General features: G+C 40.1%; 1 protein-coding gene across 1 annotated transcript in view; it reads left to right on the plus strand.

Annotated features, from left to right (window-relative positions):
- LOC127534151 (dedicator of cytokinesis protein 3-like) overlaps nt 1–19,307 on the plus strand; it is a 37,572-nt gene that overhangs the window by 837 nt on the left and 17,428 nt on the right. The window contains exons 2-8 of the mRNA XM_051948656.1: nt 11,373–11,521; nt 12,758–12,842; nt 13,222–13,263; nt 13,607–13,761; nt 15,969–16,050; nt 16,471–16,531; nt 17,345–17,492. Of these exons, the coding sequence (XP_051804616.1) occupies nt 11,412–11,521; nt 12,758–12,842; nt 13,222–13,263; nt 13,607–13,761; nt 15,969–16,050; nt 16,471–16,531; nt 17,345–17,492 (683 nt within the window). The 5' untranslated portion in view covers nt 11,373–11,411. The remainder of the gene's footprint in view (nt 1–11,372; nt 11,522–12,757; nt 12,843–13,221; nt 13,264–13,606; nt 13,762–15,968; nt 16,051–16,470; nt 16,532–17,344; nt 17,493–19,307) is intronic.

Below are 19,307 nucleotides of genomic sequence, written 5' to 3' on the forward strand. Positions count from 1 at the left end.
AAACTCACATCTTTTTAGAACAAACTAAAGTTCTTTAAAATGTTTTTCTTCAGTTCAAGCTTCGTCTTCTTCACATCCAAACTGTTCGTCCTCGTTTTTCTTCACATTTAGTGTCAGACATCTGGTCAAATACGTCCAAACAACACGCAGCTAAAAGCTCCGATCTTCAGGAAAAGTTATGAATCCCGTGGATCCATCCATGGATAGACACGAGACCAGCCTCAATATCTGACTCATTTCTGATCTGCACATTTGGCTTATTTTGGACAAATTGTAATTAATTTTGGAATATTTCGGGTCTCAAGTCAAAGTCAAGTGAAGTTTCAAGTCAGAATAGGAAAACCTGGGAACTTGTCTTGCTGGATTTGCCACATATGTATTTTATTATTCATTTTGGATACATTTGGAAGATTGTGGACATTTTTTGTCTCATTTTGCATAAATTTAGAATCATTTTGGACAAACCTGAAAGATTCTGTACAGTCTTTGTTATGTTGGATACGCTCTGAGGCATTCTGGTCAAATTTAATCTGTTTCTGACAAATTTCAAGTGATTTTGGAATATTTTGAGTTGTTTTTGACATGTTTCAAGTCTAAATATCTGTAAATTTAAACCTTGTCTGGTCCAGCTTTAACCATCAGATTCTACTGGTGTTAGAACCTCAACAGGTGGAGAAATGTGGACCAAAGGCTGGATTTTAGCAGAAACATGGATCCATCCACAGATATACACTGTTAGGACCTTCATGGAGACTGTAGCCCAGACTGGATTGGAGATTTTTTTGCACTTATTTTTTTATTTTCAAGAACCAATAACTAAATATTGTCCTTTGCTGGAAACACTCCGTAGAAACTTCTGCCTCTCAAATCAATGAACTTTGTCCAAAACAACTCAAACCCAAAGCTTGTTTAAAATGATTCAAAAATGTTCAAAATTACCCAAAAATTGTTCAGAATTAGTCAAAAATCAACCAAAACACAACTCGAGGTAGTTTTATTAGAATATTTATATAGAACATCAGTTCTTTCTTGTCGTATTAAAGGTTCTAGCAGAACTTCAGTGCACATTTTAATCTCCTGCTTTCACTCTTTCTGCAGCTGATCTGTTTTACCTGCTAACCTTTGAACGCCTGGTTTGTGGCAGGTTTAATTCTACCAGATTATTTTACATTTTAATGATTAAACCAATATAAAATACTAATTTATTAACCAAACTATGATAGAGAATAAAACCGAGCAGCAGTTTGGTCTGAGGTGAAGGCCTTTATCTTCTGGAGGAATTCTTGTTTTTATTTTTCAGTTTCTGAGTGTTTAGAGGGTCGATGGATGGCTCAGCTAAACACGAACCAAACCTGAAGTGTAACAGTCCAAAGTCATAAAAGTCATTCATTTACTTTGATCGTTGGTTAAAAGAACAGTTTCAGGTGTATTTTCTTCCATTATTTTATGTTAATGAACCTGATATCTGGCTCTTTGTGGCTCTGAATTCTTCCTGTTTGCTTTTGTTTCAGTGAAGCTGTGAGGTGTTTCTTGGCTTTTAGCTCTTTAATATCAGGAAGTATTTGATAATTTGCCACCTGCAGGTCACCACCTTTACCTTCTGACAGGATCTTCTTCCAAACTGTGTTGCTGTAAGTGAAGCTCATCCTTCCAAAGTCTCTGTTTTTGAACCGTTGAGCTGAATGTGGAGGCTGTCCTTCCAAGATTCCTGCTGGAAGAAGTCCTTCAGTTCCTCATTAATGATATGGAAGCAGACGTCCTTCCAAAACCTGACTTTGTCCTCCGCTCTGGCTGAGGTTTACACCTGCTTCTGAAACTTTACCTTTATGCCATCCAGAGTTTTTAACAGCTGCTTTCTGAACTCAGTCATGTGTGATTCCAGTGCACACACACAAAAAACACATTTAGATGAATAAATGAAAGCCAGGAGACGATTAAATCAGCAGTAGATGTATAGATAAATCAATCAAACCCATAATGTAATGAGTCATTAACTAATAGCCAAGTGTACCATTATTATTTTATATCCATCCACAGATAAACACTTACAGGAGCTTCCAGAGACACTAAACCACCCTAGTTGGACCATTTTGCACCTTTTTCCATGTTCAAGGTCCAATAATTAAAAGCTTGGAATCTCTTGGATCCATTCAGTGATTTAAATCTGCTGGAAAGTATTCTGAGTCCAAAATGACTCAAAACCTGTTCCACAATGTGAAAGTAATTCTTTAAATTGGTTCAAAGTTTGCCCAAAACAACCCAGAAATTACCCAGGATGACTCAAATAGAGTCCAAAAACCACCGAATTTGTCAAAAATCACATAAAATCTGTCCAATTGCTCTTATATTGTCAGGTTCTACTGATGTTAGAGCCTCTACAGGTGGATTTTAGTAGAAACATGAATCCATCCATAGATAGACACTGACAGGAACTTTATGCAGACACTAGACCATCCTGGATTGAAACAAATTAGACTTTTTTTTCCGATTTTCAAGGTCCAGTAAATAACTGTCCTCTGCTGGATCCATCCAGTCTTTCTGAAACTGTTCTCACCACATTTCATCGCCGTGGAAGTTAAAGTTTCAGGAAAGCTCTAATGATGATGTTTACGGTTGCTACCTCGTCTAAGTGTTCTGCTCATCGCTTCCAGACGGAGGTTGATCCATATTTTATTCAGTCAGATCAGACGTCGTCCTTCCACCTCTCAGTGTGAGGTGTGCTCGGCTGCCATCACTTCCTGTTTCTGGCTTCACTGAGGGTTCTGGTTGGTTCTGGAGGGTCACACAAGGTCATGAAGGATTTAGGATGGAGGACAGAACACACAAAAACCCACAAACACACCGGCTCCATACTGCTCGCTGCCAGACTCCTGCTGCCGTCACCGAACCCTCTGACCGCTCCGGCTTAGCGCTGTTTCATTAGAGGACATTTATTCATCTGGTGGCAGCAAGTTTTTATTTCTACCTGTGGAACTCTGTTTGGACTTTAATCTCAGAGAGAAGGCCTTAATTAAAGCAGAAACTCTACCAGGTCTGTACAGCTGTAGTGAGTCCATGTGTTCAGAAGTTTTATTTTGTACTGTGAGGGTCAGATCCTTCCATGTGTTCACACACTCTATCAGGTTGAGTTTTCAGGGATTTGGAAGCCGAATCAACCATTGAGTTCTTGGTCGTGTTTCTCAAACAGTTCTTGAACGATGTTTAAAGTGTTGCAGGGATAACTATTCAACTGAAAGAGTCCATAAAGGGGCGTACGTGGTCTGCAGCCAGGTTTAGGTTGGTGCTAGGAGCCTAAAGGTCGGTTTTCACTGCAGGAATTAGAAGAACTTCGCAAATCTTTGAGTCCGTCCTGAACTGCAGAACTTGTTTTAGAGTGGATTTCTGGGAGTTCCAGTCTGAGGTCGATGACCTCCAAATGGTGAAACTTCTGCTTCCTTACATAACACAAAGCTTTCTAATCAACGTGTCCTCACGAGTTCTTTCATTGTTTTTCCATCTCTGTTTTCATCGTATATTAGACGAGGTGGGACTGATCACTGTGGAACCTCAGAAACTGGAGGAGAACCTTCAGACATGTTGCACAGTGTTTGTACTTAAACCCATGATGTGTTCAGAAACCAAACTTTAAGTGAAAACAGAACTTAAGTCTAAGAATAATGAATAACGAACCCCAGTCTCCTGAACCGATGACCTCTTGCATGGACTTTGAGACTCTTTCTTAAGACGTCATGAGATCATTTCCCACATCAGGGACCTCCCTGTTGTTTTGGGTTTAGTTCATGTTCCGACCATAAGAAACCTTCTCAGTAGAACCTCTTCAGGGCTGGTTTCACGGTAGCTGATTGTTAAACTCTTCAACTTTCTCTGTCCTACCTATGTCCTGGTCCAGTAACTGTCTTTAACACAAAAAACCTCCACTGTTCTCTTCCCTTTGTGCTCACAGAACTGGTTTCATGTCCACTAACTGGGATCTGTGGCTGTTTTTGGTGCGTTTAGAGTTGAAGCTGTTGGATTCCACCCTGCAGAGGAAACAGGAAGAGAAAGCGCTGATTATGGGGGCGTTTCTGGAAATAATTGCAGCCCTTTACATCAGCTTCTACAGTAGAAAGCCTCCTAAAGTAGCTGTGGCTGATGGGGTTCCACAGTAGGAAAGATTCTTGATGTATTTGGGAGATAAAAGGTGAAAGTGAACCCACAGAGTGAACTTATAGTCAGAGTGCTAACGTTTCTGCTCTGATCGTGACTTCTCCAGTGAGAAGACATTCAGCAGAAATGGAGTGTTTCCTCTTCAGAGTTTGACCTCTGGAGGCTTTAATATGTGTGGTGTCTTCTTAATTACGTTTTCATCCAGCCTGTCCTCATTCAGAGTAAACCCTGGCCTTATGAGTCTCTCACTTAATAACAAGATAGAAAAACACGAGGCTGGGAAATATCTGACATCAGTGGGTTGAAAGAAACCCTGCTTTTGAGTCGTTTGGGTCATTTTCTGCGTCAGGAAAGTGACGTTTGGGTGTCATTTATTCTCTCTTTTGTCTGCCTCAAGTTCATGATTCAGGCTGAAAGTTAGATTGTTCAGAGAGAAGCCGTCTGCTGGAATAACGGCGAGCAGAGAGGAGGCTGAAAGGAACTCGTCGGCTCTTTGTTTTGGCTCCCCGGTGGTTTGTCTCAGCGCTTTTGTTTTGTGGAACGCAGCAGCAGCATCGACAGGCGTGAAAATGAGGCAGGACGTTTGCTAATGGATCAGAGGTGTTGAAGGCGTCCCGTCTGATTTAGAGGTGCCAGTCCCATTAGGAGGCCTCAGACCGGGAACTTCCCACAGTAATCGGATACACGCTGAGGATTACTCGTTACATTTGCATTCTGACTCGTCGTGTTGGATCAGCCCAGTTTAAGGCGGCAGAAATCCACCGTGATGAACGTCCTTGAGCTGAACGCTGCAGCAGAGCTCATGATGCCGCCGTTTGTTTTATCTGTGAATAATATCAGCTGGTTGTTGGTGCTTCTTACTGCGTGTTCAGTGAGCTGCTTCTAGTTCAGATTCCTAGTGTGAACCCAATATTTCCACAAACATATGAACCAACTAGTATCCTTCAGCATTTTCTACACAGAATATTCCATCCTGTAATTACTACAAAATCCTTCACTGGGATGCAAAACAACCACAAAATGATGTAAAACGACCCAAAAAGATGCAAAACAAGCAAGCTGTGATCAAAACAACCACAAAAAGACGTAAAACAATCAAAAATTCAATGCAGTCAGATGAAATCAAACGCAAACAACCTGACGAAAATGCAAAACTACCAAAATATGATGTAAAATCATGCTTTAGAAGATGTTTAATGGCCAAAATGTGGTGCCAGAATACCATAAAAACATGTCCAAAAAGATTAAGGTTACACAAAATGACAACAAAATGATGTGAAACAAACACATGAATGGAAACAACTTCAGCAAGATGTTAAACTACCCAAATATGATGCAAACAACCACAAAAACACGTAAAACAACCCCAAAAAGAAATCATAGAAATGACCGATCCGCTGGTAAAAACATAGAAGAGGGGCGGCTGTGGATCAGGTGGTAGAGCGGGTCGTCCAATAATTGAAGGGTCGGCGGTTCGATTCCCGCTCTCGCCTAGTCATGTGCTGTTGTGTCCTTAACCCGCCTTGCCTCCAGTGCTCTCACACTGGTGTATGAATGTGTGTGACTGTTGGTGGTGGTCAGAGGGGCCGTAGGTGTGGATTGTCAGCCACGCTTCCATCAGTCTGCCCCAGGGCAGCTGTGGCTACAAATGTAGCTTGAATGAATAATGGATTCATTGTAAAGCGCTTTGGGTGTCTTGAAAAGCGCTCTATAAATGTAACCATTATGATTTTAACATTAAAGCACCAGAACCTGCAGTTCCTCAAATGTCCACTAGAGCTACTGTTAGAAGTGAGTCAGTCCCCATAGACTTCAATTATAAAAGGTCCAGCTTTACAGTAGAAATAAACACACTTCCAGGCTGGTATAATGAAGGATTTTGGTCTCTATAGTTGATTTATTTTCTTTAATAACAGAAGGGCAGGAAGTGAATCTTCACTTAAGTCTTCTCTTTTAATTATATTAAAGTTTAAATTTATGTATATTTAAATTCTTGGCTGTCAGCTCCACTCTCTATCCCCCTTTCCACTCATTTTATTTATAGATGATGAAGGTTTTTATCCAGTCGATGGTGAAACTCTCATTTGAAGGTGTGAAAAGAAAGCGGGGTGTCTCTAATGGATGGAGGTGTTGAACATCCCATCAGACACTACAGCTGTCGGCTTCAATAAAATCCTTTTCATGTTAATGCAACACTGTGACGATCCTCCCCCCTCTGGAGACCCTCGTCTGGTCCCCAAACCACGTCGTTTATTCTGGAGCTGGAGAGCGTTGGCTAATGGAGGAGGGCTTCCTGATTGGTGGCTGTCAGACTGATTAACATCTTCATCTCACGTCCCTCTGGAAAGGCCAACGCAGCAGGAAAGAGCAAATGTTTGATTTAGAGCTGCAGCTGCTCAGAAATCTCTTTTTTTTTTATCCTCGCTGAGATGATGCAGAGTTTTCTGTTAAACACGAGGACACACAGCAGAAGCTTCATGAGGCAGTAAAGATGTGAAGAACGTCCATGTGGAGGTGTGAGTACTGGCTGTGAAGGACGACAATACTTCAATCTGCAGCTGAAAACACAAACTCAAACTGTAGATAGATTATCAACTAAACTCACAGTCGCTTGCAAAACAGAAAGATGTAAGACGGCCACCAAAAGATGCAGAACAACCACGAAAAAGATGTGGAACAACCAGAAAAAGATGTGGAACAACCACAAAAAGATGTGGAACAACCACCAAAAAGATGTGGAACAACCACGAAAAAGATGTGGAACAACCAGAAAAAGATGTGGAACAACCAGAAAAAGATGTGGAACAACCACGAAAAAGATGTGGAACAACCACGAAAAAGATGTAGAACAACCATGAAAAAGATGTAAGACAACCACAAAAAGATGCGGAACAACCACAAAAAGATGTGGAACAAGCACAAAAAAGATGTAGAACAACCACAAAAAGATGTAAGACAACCACAAAAAGATGCGGGACAACCACAAAAAGATGTGGAACAACCACAAAAAGATGTGGAACAACCACAAAAAGATGTGGAACAACCAGAAAAAGATGTGGAACAACCACCAAAAAGATGTGGAACAACCACCAAAAAGATGTGGAACAACCAGAAAAAGATGTGGAACAACCAGAAAAAGATGTGGAACAACCACGAAAAAGATGTAGAACAACCATGAAAAAGATGTAAGACAACCACAAAAAGATGCGGAACAACCACAAAAAGATGTGGAACAACCAGAAAAAGATGTAGAACAACCACTAAAAGATGTAGAACAACCACAAAAACATGTGGAACAACCAGAAAAAGATGTGGAACAACCAGAAAAAGATGTGGAACAACCACCAAAAAGATGTGGAACAACCAGAAAAAGATGTGGAACAACCAGAAAAAGATGTGGAACAACCACGAAAAAGATGTAGAACAACCATGAAAAAGATGTAAGACAACCACAAAAAGATGCGGAACAACCACAAAAAGATGTGGAACAACCAGAAAAAGATGTAGAACAACCACTAAAAGATGTAGAACAACCACAAAAACATGTGGAACAACCAGAAAAAGATGTGGAACAACCAGAAAAAGATGTGGAACAACCACCAAAAAGATGTGGAACAACCACGAAAAAGATGTGGAACAACCAGAAAAAGATGTGGAACAACCAGAAAAAGATGTGGAACAACCACGAAAAAGATGTGGAACAACCAGAAAAAGATGTGGAACAACCACGAAAAAGATGTAGAACAACCATGAAAAAGATGTAAGACAACCACAAAAAGATGCGGAACAACCACAAAAAGATGTGGAACAACCACAAAAAAGATGTAGAACAACCACAAAAAGATGTAAGACAACCACAAAAAGATGTAAGACAACCACAAAAAGATGCGGAACAACCACAAAAAGATGTAAGACAACCACAAAAAGATGCGGAACAACCACAAAAAGATGTGGAACAAGCACAAAAAAGATGTAGAACAACCACAAAAAGATGTAAGACAACCACAAAAAGATGCGGGACAACCACAAAAAGATGTGGAACAACCACAAAAAGATGTGGAACAACCACAAAAAGATGTGGAACAACCAGAAAAAGATGTGGAACAACCACCAAAAAGATGTGGAACAACCACCAAAAAGATGTGGAACAACCAGAAAAAGATGTGGAACAACCAGAAAAAGATGTGGAACAACCACGAAAAAGATGTAGAACAACCATGAAAAAGATGTAAGACAACCACAAAAAGATGCGGAACAACCACAAAAAGATGTGGAACAACCAGAAAAAGATGTAGAACAACCACTAAAAGATGTAGAACAACCACAAAAACATGTGGAACAACCAGAAAAAGATGTGGAACAACCAGAAAAAGATGTGGAACAACCACCAAAAAGATGTGGAACAACCACGAAAAAGATGTGGAACAACCAGAAAAAGATGTGGAACAACCAGAAAAAGATGTGGAACAACCACGAAAAAGATGTGGAACAACCAGAAAAAGATGTGGAACAACCACGAAAAAGATGTAGAACAACCATGAAAAAGATGTAAGACAACCACAAAAAGATGCGGAACAACCACAAAAAGATGTGGAACAACCACAAAAAAGATGTAGAACAACCACAAAAAGATGTAAGACAACCACAAAAAGATGCGGAACAACCACAAAAAGATGTGGAACAACCACAAAAAGATGTAAGACAACCAGAAAAAGATGCGGAACAACCAGAAAAAGATGTGGAACAACCACAAAAAGATGTAAGACAACCACAAAAAGATGTAAGACAACCACAAAAAGATGTAAAACGACCAAAGTGTTTCGAAATTGTAGATTCTAGATCCTCACTCAGAGATCATCAATTATCCTCACCGTCGCTCTGAGAAATTTTTCAGGATAAAATGTCTGAATTGTTTGGAGTCGTGTTTCTGTCGGTCCATCAAATGTTCTCCAGCGTTCACCATCTGAACTATTAAAGTGGAGGAGCAGTTTGAGACCTGGTTCCTCTCAGTGAATAAGACCAGGGTTCTAGTGTTCTGGTTCTTTATGACCGAACAAATAAAGTTCAACTGAATGTGAGGTTAAACACTGGAAAAAACACTCCTCTCAAAACAAGAACAAAAAAACTTATTTCAAGGAACTTTTACCTTAAAATAAGTGAAAAATTTGCCAACAGAACAAGTGAAAAATGTCTTGGTGAGATTTCTGGAAGTAAGATCTGATATTTAGAACATTGAGATCTTAAAGTTAGCTGGAAAACTTATTTCAAGCTTTATTTTACCAGGATTGTCAATCTGAGGTGTCTTAACCCTCCTGTTGTCCTCATTTATGGCACCAAAAAATAATGTTTCAGTGTTTGAAAAAAATCCAAAAATTCAGCAAAAAATTCCCCAAATTTATAAAAATTTGCAAAAAGTTCAGAAAGAAAATACCTTAAAAATTTCTCTTAAGCTTTTTTTTGTTTAAATCCTCAAATTTGGCAAGAAATAAAAATGTATAAAATAAAAAAATATTTAAAAATTGTAAATATTTTTTAAAAATGAATAAAAATCTTAGAAAAAAATCCTAAAAATATCTAAAGTGATTCCATATATATCCGTAAAACTTCTAATATTCTCTGAAGAAAAAAAATTAACCAAAATCCAGCAAATTTTGATGAATTTTGGTTGATTTTTTTTTCCTGAATGTTCTTAAAGAAACTTTTTTCTAACATTTATTTTTTCCATCAATAAATGTTCAAAAATTTCCCAAAAAAATCTTGAAAATGAGGAAGTTTTTACTGTGAAAATAATTTTTTTTCCCCGCATTTTCAAACTTTAAAACGGGTCAGTTTGACCCACAGGACGAGGGTTAAAACAAGATGATTTCCAGATTATTTAACTTAACGAGATATTTAGGATGCGTTGTCCTAAAACAAGTCCCTCCATCTGCTGGAATGTCTCTTGTTAAGAGAATTTATCTTAAATGAAGTGGGATGAGACATTTGGACTAATATTAAGACAAACAAACTTGGTAGGATTTGGAGTTTTTACAGTGTGAGCGCTCAGTGGACGACGTCTTTGGTTTTCTTTGTTTTCAGAACTTCAACCATGAACTCCACATTTTAAAGCCTTTAGTTTGCTGATCATATGGATTATCAGGTAGAAATAGAAACGTCAGATTTCTGAAACCTGCTGAACTCTGTTTTTATTTTACGCTGGACTTTATTTCCTGTGTGACTTTAGATTGCTGCTGCTGGTTTTTCTGCTGAATGAATGATTGGTTTCTCTCTGGTCATGTGACCTCTGAGTGCTCCACACACTAATTATTCATCATGTTGATTCATGTTTGTAGCAGTTTTCATGTAATCACATAAAACAGCTCAACTTTTCATTCCTTTATGATGATGTGAACTCTTTTTGTTTGTCATTTTTTGATGACTTGTTCTGTCGCCTGTTTTTCAGCTTTTTCTTTTACTTCTAAAGGTTTAAATTGGTGAGAAGAGAAGCGGAGCGGCTGTTTTATTAATGAAGATAATGAAAGCGTACGATGATGTGTAAAAGCTTTTCCTCCCAGAGACGTTCCTGCATCTTTAATGTTGACTCTGGTGCAGAATGTTAATCTGGACGTTCCCGGAGCGTTCCAAAGAGTCTCTCCTGAAAAACAAACGCTCAACAGATGCTGAGGGGAAGGAAGTGACTGTCCTTGTTGCTAAGCAACTACTGAAAACCCATGTGAACGCCGCTCTGTTTGGCTAAAAGTTGTGGTATTTTTAACCCGGAGCGCTCATGCTAACGTCATGCTAACGGCTGGGCACTAACAGTGGGAAGGGTTTCCCCTCAGGGTCGGGTTTTCATTTATAACGACTAAAATCATCCTGTTTTACGTCTCCTGCAGCTACAGAGACTTCTTGTACTGAAGTTCTCTCAGGTCCAGACCAGTTCAGTCTGTTTTTTTGTTTTGTTTTAACCCTCATGGCAAACAGAAGAACAGTTTTTACAGAAGACAGCAGCTACTTAAAGGTCTGCCTCTAATCAGTTCCAGTTAATGTTACTGAGGTGCTGAACACAGAGAACATCTTCAGTCTGTCCATGGAATTCAGACCAACCAAAAGACCTCCAAAGTCTGACAGAAACTTTCTGGTTTGCAGCTCCGTAAAGGATGAATCAGCTCTGAGATCATCTCGACTGAAACAGGAACTGAAAACGTGGCAGCAACCCTAACCTGATCCGTCTGTCTGTCCGTCAGAAACACAAGGTGGATCTGTTCTACAAGGTCCGCCACGTCATGATGGAGCTGATGGACCTGAGGAGACAGCTGCTGTCCGGTCATCTAACCCAGGACCAGAGCCGAGACGTCAAGAGACACATCACTGTCCGCCTGGACTGGGGCAACGAGTGAGGACACAACTAGACACAACATCACTACACAACAACATCACTACACAACAACATCACTACACAACAACATCACTACACAATATCATCACTACACAATATCATCACTACACAACAACATCACTACACAACAACATCACTACACAATATCATCACTACACAATATCATGACTACACAACAACATCACTACACAACAACATCACTACACAACAGCATCACTACACAATATCATCACTACACAACAACATCACTACACAACAACATCACTACACAACAACATCACTACACAACATCATGACTACACAACAACATCACTACACAACAACATCACTACACAACAACATCACTACACAACAACATCACTACACAACAACATCACTACACAATATCATCACTACACAACAACATCACTACACAACAACATCACTACACAATATCATCACTACACAATATCATGACTACACAACAACATCACTACACAACAACATCACTACACAACAGCATCACTACACAATATCATCACTACACAACAACATCACTACACAACAACATCACTACACAACAACATCACTACACAACAACATCACTACACAATATCATGACTACACAACAACATCACTACACAACAACATCACTACACAACAACATCACTACACAATATCATCACTACACAACAACATCACTACACAACAACATCACTACACAACAACATCACTACACAACAACATCACTACACAATATCATCACTACACAACAACATCACTACACAACAACATCACTACACAACAACATCACTACACAACAACATCACTACACAATATCATCACTACACAACAACATCACTACACAATATCATCACTACACAATATCATCACTACACAACAACATCACTACACAACAACATCATCACTACACAACAACATCACTACACAACAACATCACTACACAATATCATCACTACACAACAACATCACTACACAACAACATCATCACTACACAACAACATCACTACACAACAACATCACTACACAACAACATCACTACACAACAACATCACTACACAATATCATCACTACACAACAACATCACTACACAATATCATCACTACACAACAACATCACTACACAGTATCAGTACACATTGCTATGAATGAAGAGACACATGGTTTGTGTCTGACTGGTTTGTGTAGAGGTTTCATTAAAGACTGATGCTGGTCTTCTTCCATGTCTCTTCAGACACCTGGGTCTGGATCTGGTGCCCAGAAAGGAGTTTGAGATGGTTGATGAGGACCAGATCAGCGTGTCAGACCTCTACAAGATGGTAAGACTCTGATCTGGAGAAGGAACTTCATACTGAGGTCACACTGGATGTTGTCTTGGTGCCCGTTGCTGCTAAACTCATCCAGGTCCTGGAGATCACTGGAGCTTCAGTAGGAAGTCCTCCCTAGTCTTCTGGTCTCTACAGGATTTAACAGGAAGAGGGGAACCAGGTCTACTAAACGCAAAAACTAGAACAAAAAGTCCTGAAAATTCTCAGGGAAGACTCAAAACTGGTCTAAAAAACGTGTCCAGAATGACTCGTTATCTCTCTGTATGTGGACTCTGTTCTTTAAATGTTCTAATAAAGTTATTAAAGGAGAGAAAATGAACCAGTGAAGGATTTAATTATCAAAGCATAACAGTTTGTTTGTCTTCAACAGCATCTGTCCAGCAGACACAGCGTCCAGCAGAGCAGCACTCAGGTAACTGTCATTAGTAGCAGTAGTATCATCATTGTGATTATTACCGCCCGGCAAAACTGCGTTTTCCAGAAGGTATTGTTTGGACCTGCATGGTCTTGCTTGCTTGTTGGTCTGTAACAATTTGGTTTCCGTGCGATAACTCCATAAAATATTGATGTAGCCTCACCATATTTGGTACACAGGTGCACCATAATAAGACACAGGTCAAGTTCACATTTGGTGACCGTGACCTCATTTTCAAGGTCACAGGGGTCATCTCTGTCGCCGGGCGGTCCAAGTTTGGTAAAACTTCTAGTTATTATTATTATTATTATTATAACGTGGTCTAAATGTTTCCCTGCAGGCCGACAGTAACCGGCAGCGACATGGAGAACCTTGCAGGGTTCCGGTTCCTCACCACCTGCTGGTCAACCTGAAGAGCTTCACCTACAACAGCATCGGAGAAGACACGGACATCTTCTTCTCTCTGTACGACCTGCGGGAGGCCAGGACCATCAGGTAGGACCAGATATTAAGATGTTTAATGTGTCTAAAAAATGTCTTCAGTCATCTCAGAGGAAAAACTCTTGAACAGCTGGAAGCAACAAACCAAGTTTCAGGAGTCTGAAGTGACGGATTCTGTCAGAGAAGTTAGATTTTTATGGACATTTCTGTTGGAGTAAACCTGAAACAGTCGACCAACAACGTGCTCCTGGGGGAAAGTCCGTCTATACGAGGAACTAATTAGCTCAGCTACTGCTTTAACGTCGGCCTGTTTTTAGCAGCGCACAGCATTACAGGAAGTCCTCGGTTTGCGGCGTCCTCGACTTACGACGTTTCATCGTTACGTGGAACTAGCTGATGAATACGATCAGATGGATAGGTTGGATCGTACTACGTTCACTGACTTTTCACCTTCATTATGGCTCCTAAGTGTGATCACACTGTAAAAATATCATTTCAGATGTTCTGGGTCATTTTTCATCACTTTGCATCTGAGCGTCCATTTTCTTGTTTGTATCTCGCTTTAGCTGTCTTTTGGTCCTTTTGCGTCTTATTTTGGACATTTTCCGGGTCTTTTGTCCCTTTTTGGACATTTCCAGTTTCTTTTTGGTTGTTTTATGTCTAGTTTGGGCCTTTTTTGGCATCTTTTTGGTTGTTTTATTTCATGATTTGAACATTTTGGTGTCTTTTGGGTTGTTTTCCATCTAGTTTTGGCCATTTTTTAATTTTTGGTTGTTTGTCTTGTTTTGGCCATTTTTGATGTCTTTTGGTCGTTTTGCATCTCGGCATCAATAATCACTCTGAACTTCTGAGATCACTGACCTTCTTTGCAGCCAAACGGGATCATTCAGAGAGACTGACCTCAGACCGTGTTAACGTCTGCTGATCTCTGCTGAATAAAAACGGCTCTAAGTTAAACTGGGATTATAACAGAACAGAGGCAGCAGCTGGTTTCCTCACTGAGAGGAAGTCTGGAGGCATTTTATCTCTTTCAGAATAAATATCCCAGAGGATCAGAGTTACTCAACCTCAGCGTGGAGCTGAATTTCTAAATCTGACATTCAGATATTTGGGTGAAACGATGAGAATTGAATCAAAAAGTTAGAAATCTCTGCAGCTTTCATTCAGCTTAACTGTGAAGTGGAAATTCTGGAACATAAAAATGGATTTCTTCTGCATCTTGGTGTCAGTAGGAGTTAAAAAGGAGAGTTTAACAACAAGCAGGAAGATCTAAACTCCTGGACAGATGTGGTCCCTCAGACTAAATGTTTTCATTCCAGACACCAGAGCAGTGAGCAGAATCCACTGGAGCAGGTAGTTGGAGATAATTCAGCCTGGAAACGTCTTTCTGAGGCAGAGTAGAGAGGAACAGGCGGAAAAATGGGGTTATTCATAATCCGTACGACTCCAGATTTGTCCAAAATGACAGAAACTTGTCAAAAAATGACTCAAAAACTGTTTGAAATTACATAAACTCACATGAAATCGCCCAGAAATGGTCTAAAGTGGCGTAAAATTGTCGAAAAAATATTCAAAATGCCTCGAAAAAACCTCCAAAATGATTCTGAGAGCAAAACCAAAGCTACTGGATGAATAAATAAAGTCAGAAGTAGAGAACAGAGGAGCAGGTTGGTGGAGATCCATCCAGCATGGACAAACATCTTCTACTGATGAGGAGCAGAGACTATAAATGGACTAAATACTGTTCAAAAATTGCTCAAAATTGTCGCTTTGCGTCATTCCTGACTCATTTTTATTTAGTTTCAAGTTATTTTGGACAGTATTCAAGTTAATTTGCACATTTTCAGACAGGTTTCACGTTATTTTGGACCATTTCAGAGTCGTTCTTATGTAGTTTCAAGTCATTTTGGACAGTTTTCAGGTTAATTTGGACAAGTTTTGAGTCATTTTTATTTAAAAATGTACTTGTATAAATTCAAAATGACTTCAGAGGAGGTGAAAATGACAAACTTGTACAAAATGTGAAAAAAACTGTCCAAAATGACTTGAAATCACAGACTGAAAATAATGTTTCTGCTGAGCTGAATAAAACAGGACGATGAATCCTCTCTAACAGCAGACATTACTGATGATAAATATGTTATTAGACTAATATCAGACATTATTAAAGATAAATATGATGTTCTAAAGTGTTTCTGGAGTTCTCCTGATGGTTCTTCTGATGGGTTCTCAGAGTTTTTCCTTCTGTTTGTGTTTTTCAGTGAGAAGTTCATGGTGAGGCTGAACAAGAACGGAGGACCGAAGAACCCGGAGAAGGTGGACCGTCTGTGCGCTCTGTTCACGGTAGGAGAACCTGGAGGAGCTAAAGCAGGGAAGCATCTCCTCCTGATGTTCTGCCATGAAGCTCTATGTGGAGGAGGTTGGTCTGAGGAGGAACTAAAGTAGGGAAACAGCGCCCCCCAGTGCTCTACAGTGGAACCAGCAGCTCAGTCTTGATTTCTTCTGGAGCTTTGTGAACTGAAGAACCTTCACTTTGATCCAGCAGCAGCTCCAGGGTTTTTATTCTGGGTTCCTCAGCTGTTTACTGGAATATTCACAGAATAATTCTGCATGTTTCCTTTAAAAGGCCTCAGAAATGTTGGGACGAATGTTACTCTGCAGAGGATAGAAATGCTGGAGTGTCATTTTTCTGTCTTTTCATGTCCTTTTGTGTCTTTGATTGATTAAAACTTGGAGGTGTTTTTCTTCCTCTTTGACTTGCAGGACCTGAGCAACAAAGACATGAAGAGAGATCTCTACATCGTCTCCCAGGTCATCAGAACAGGTGAGATACACCTGAACATCTGGACATGACATGGAGATAACCTGAACATCTCCCAGGAACCAGATGTGGTCAGGTCCATGAACATCTGGACATGGACTCAGCTTTCATCATTTCTTCTCTACTTTAAGTTCAGATTTTCAGCTTTAACTTGAGGATATTTACATCCAGATCAGATAAGTGGTGGAGGAACTACAACATTTCTGTCTTCTTGTCTTTTTGTGTATTTTTGAGTTGTTGTTGCGTCCTTTTCTGTCATTTTAACCTTAACCTAAAGCAACCAAAGACTTTTTTAAAGCAGACAAGTGGAATGTTCTGCTCTGACCTGAATCCATCTGAGCGTCATTTCACTTCCTGAAGACAAACTGAAGGAGAATGTCCCAGGAAGCATCAGGAGGTGAAGACAGCAGCAGTGGAGGTGTGGTAGAACATCACCAGGAGCCAAAGCCAACATCTGGAGACGTTTGTAGCTCCAGAGTTCAGGAAACCAAACATTAAAAGACACAGTTTGATCTCTGATTATGTTGGTTTGTCCAGTTTCTTCTGGTCCCTTCTAAAGCTTTTAAAAGGTTCGTCTAAAACGTGTCGTAGTTCCTCCACTGTTCATCTGATCTACATCTAAATATCTTTAAATCAAAGCTGAAAGTCTGAACTTAAATCTGGATGGTTCTATTGAAGCACACTGTGGGGATGGACAGAGCTGAAAGCAGGTGTTCATGGATCTGACTACATCTGCATGTTCCTCAGAGAATGAGCAGACCCTGGTCTAGTTCTGGAGATTGTCAGGGTTTATCTCTGATCTTCTGGCTGCTGCAGGTCGGATGCTGCTGAATGACAGTAAGAAAGGTCCTCCACACGTCCAGTACCGCCGGCCGTACGGCTGCGCTGTTCTGGCCATGAGCGACGTCCTGCAGACCATCTCAGAGCTCAAGGAGGAGAAAGACTTCGTCCTCAAAGTCTACACGTAGGTGGAAGAGCAAACACCCTGAAGCTACACGTTAACACAACACCCTAACGCTACACCCTGAAACTACACACAGCCAGATGTTGATCAACCAGTAACCAGATGTTGATCAACCAGGAACCAGATGTTAATAAACCAGTAACCAGATGTTGATAAACCAGTAGCCAGATGTTGATAAACCAGTAGCCAGATGTTGATAAACCAGTAGCCAGATGTTGATCAACCAGTAACCAGATGTTGATAAACTAGTAGCCAGATGTTGATTAACCAGATGTTGATAAACCAGTAACCAGATGTTGATCAACCAGTAACCAGATGTTGATCAACCAGTAACCAGATGTTGATCAACCAGTAACCAGATGTTGATAAACCAGTAACCAGCCATCTTGGAGCTTCAGTCTCTCCTTAAAGGCTTCTAGTTTAAGCCCCGCCCCCTTTCAGATTTCCAGGTATCAGCAGAAGAACCACCTGTTACCAGGAAGTTCTAAGTCTGACTACAACCTTATAACGAGTCCTGATCAGACTAAAACCAAACGTTCCACAAACACTTCCAGCTAACCGCTAACTCCTGGGTTCTCCATTCAGTTTGTGTTGTTTTAGCATCCTTTTGTCATTTTTGTTTCATTTTTGTGATTTTTTTTTTTGAATAATTTTTCCTTTTTTTGTGTCACTTTTGTATCTTCTTGTGTTTTTGTGTCTAGTTCACCGTACCTTATGCTGGGTATAACTGTGTTTGTGACAAATAAAGGTTGAATCTTGAAATTCCCGGTTGTCCAGCTTCAACAGAAATCTTCACTTGGAGGTTCTTGAAGTCGTTTCATCTTCATCAAAGAGGCTCCTTCAGTGAAATGAACGACTTGAAGAACTTCCAGGAGTCCAGTTGATTTCTGTTACGATTCTTCAGTCTTTACCTGGTGAACCGTTCCAGCCTGCCATTGCTTCCTGTCTGTCTCTGACACTGGATCCTGTAAAGATCCTACGAGTCTCTGAGTCTTAGAACGCCGTCAGCGTTCTGCGTTCCTCCTCAGTCAGTCGTTGGCCGTCCAGAGGGAATCGTCTCTCTGCTGAATCTTCTGAAGACTCTGTTAGTTCCTGCAGCCTCAGCTGAACTCTGAAGGGAGGTTTATGGGATGTTAGAAGACATGAAGGCAGTAGAGGAGAGGAGCTTTTATGTTCCATCAGATTAGATCTGGTTCTTCTGACAGACACCATGGAGGTCCACTCGGTTTGATCTGCAGCTCAGTGAGGACAGATGATGTCACAGTTTAATTAAAACTCAGTCAGATTGGTTTTATAAAAGTGTGAAAAGAATAGATGGTTTTATTGTTAGTTTCTGCGTTCATCGGGACATATGAAGACTTTTCTCAGCTTAAAAAAGGATCAAAATACTAAATTAAAGCTGCAAGCTGCGTTGATCAAACATGTCCACCGGGTGGCGCTGTGACTAAGTGTATTTCAGTCTGTGTCTGCTTAATGCTGGACTCTGATCACACATGTAAAGTCTGAGGCAGATTGGAGCATCTACAGGACAGTTAGACATCACTTCCTGTTTCATGGCGAAACGTCATTTCATAATTCAAAATGGCCGACTTCCGGTTGTGTTTTGGGTGTTGGTGTTAATCGCATTTTTGTGTGTCTTGACGAGTTCCATATCCATGGGTTTCAGTAGTAATAAAATAAATTCAAATAAACATGTTCTGTGAGTCATTAAAAACTCAAACAGAAAACAGTGTTTATTCCACCATGTGCAGTAATTTAGAAAAAAGACACAAAAATACACAAAAGGATGATAAAATTATCAAAAAAAATGGCAGA

The sequence above is a fragment of the Acanthochromis polyacanthus genome, chromosome 5 (assembly GCF_021347895.1).
Source record: "Acanthochromis polyacanthus isolate Apoly-LR-REF ecotype Palm Island chromosome 5, KAUST_Apoly_ChrSc, whole genome shotgun sequence".
In the NCBI taxonomy this organism is placed as follows: domain Eukaryota; kingdom Metazoa; phylum Chordata; class Actinopteri; family Pomacentridae; genus Acanthochromis; species Acanthochromis polyacanthus.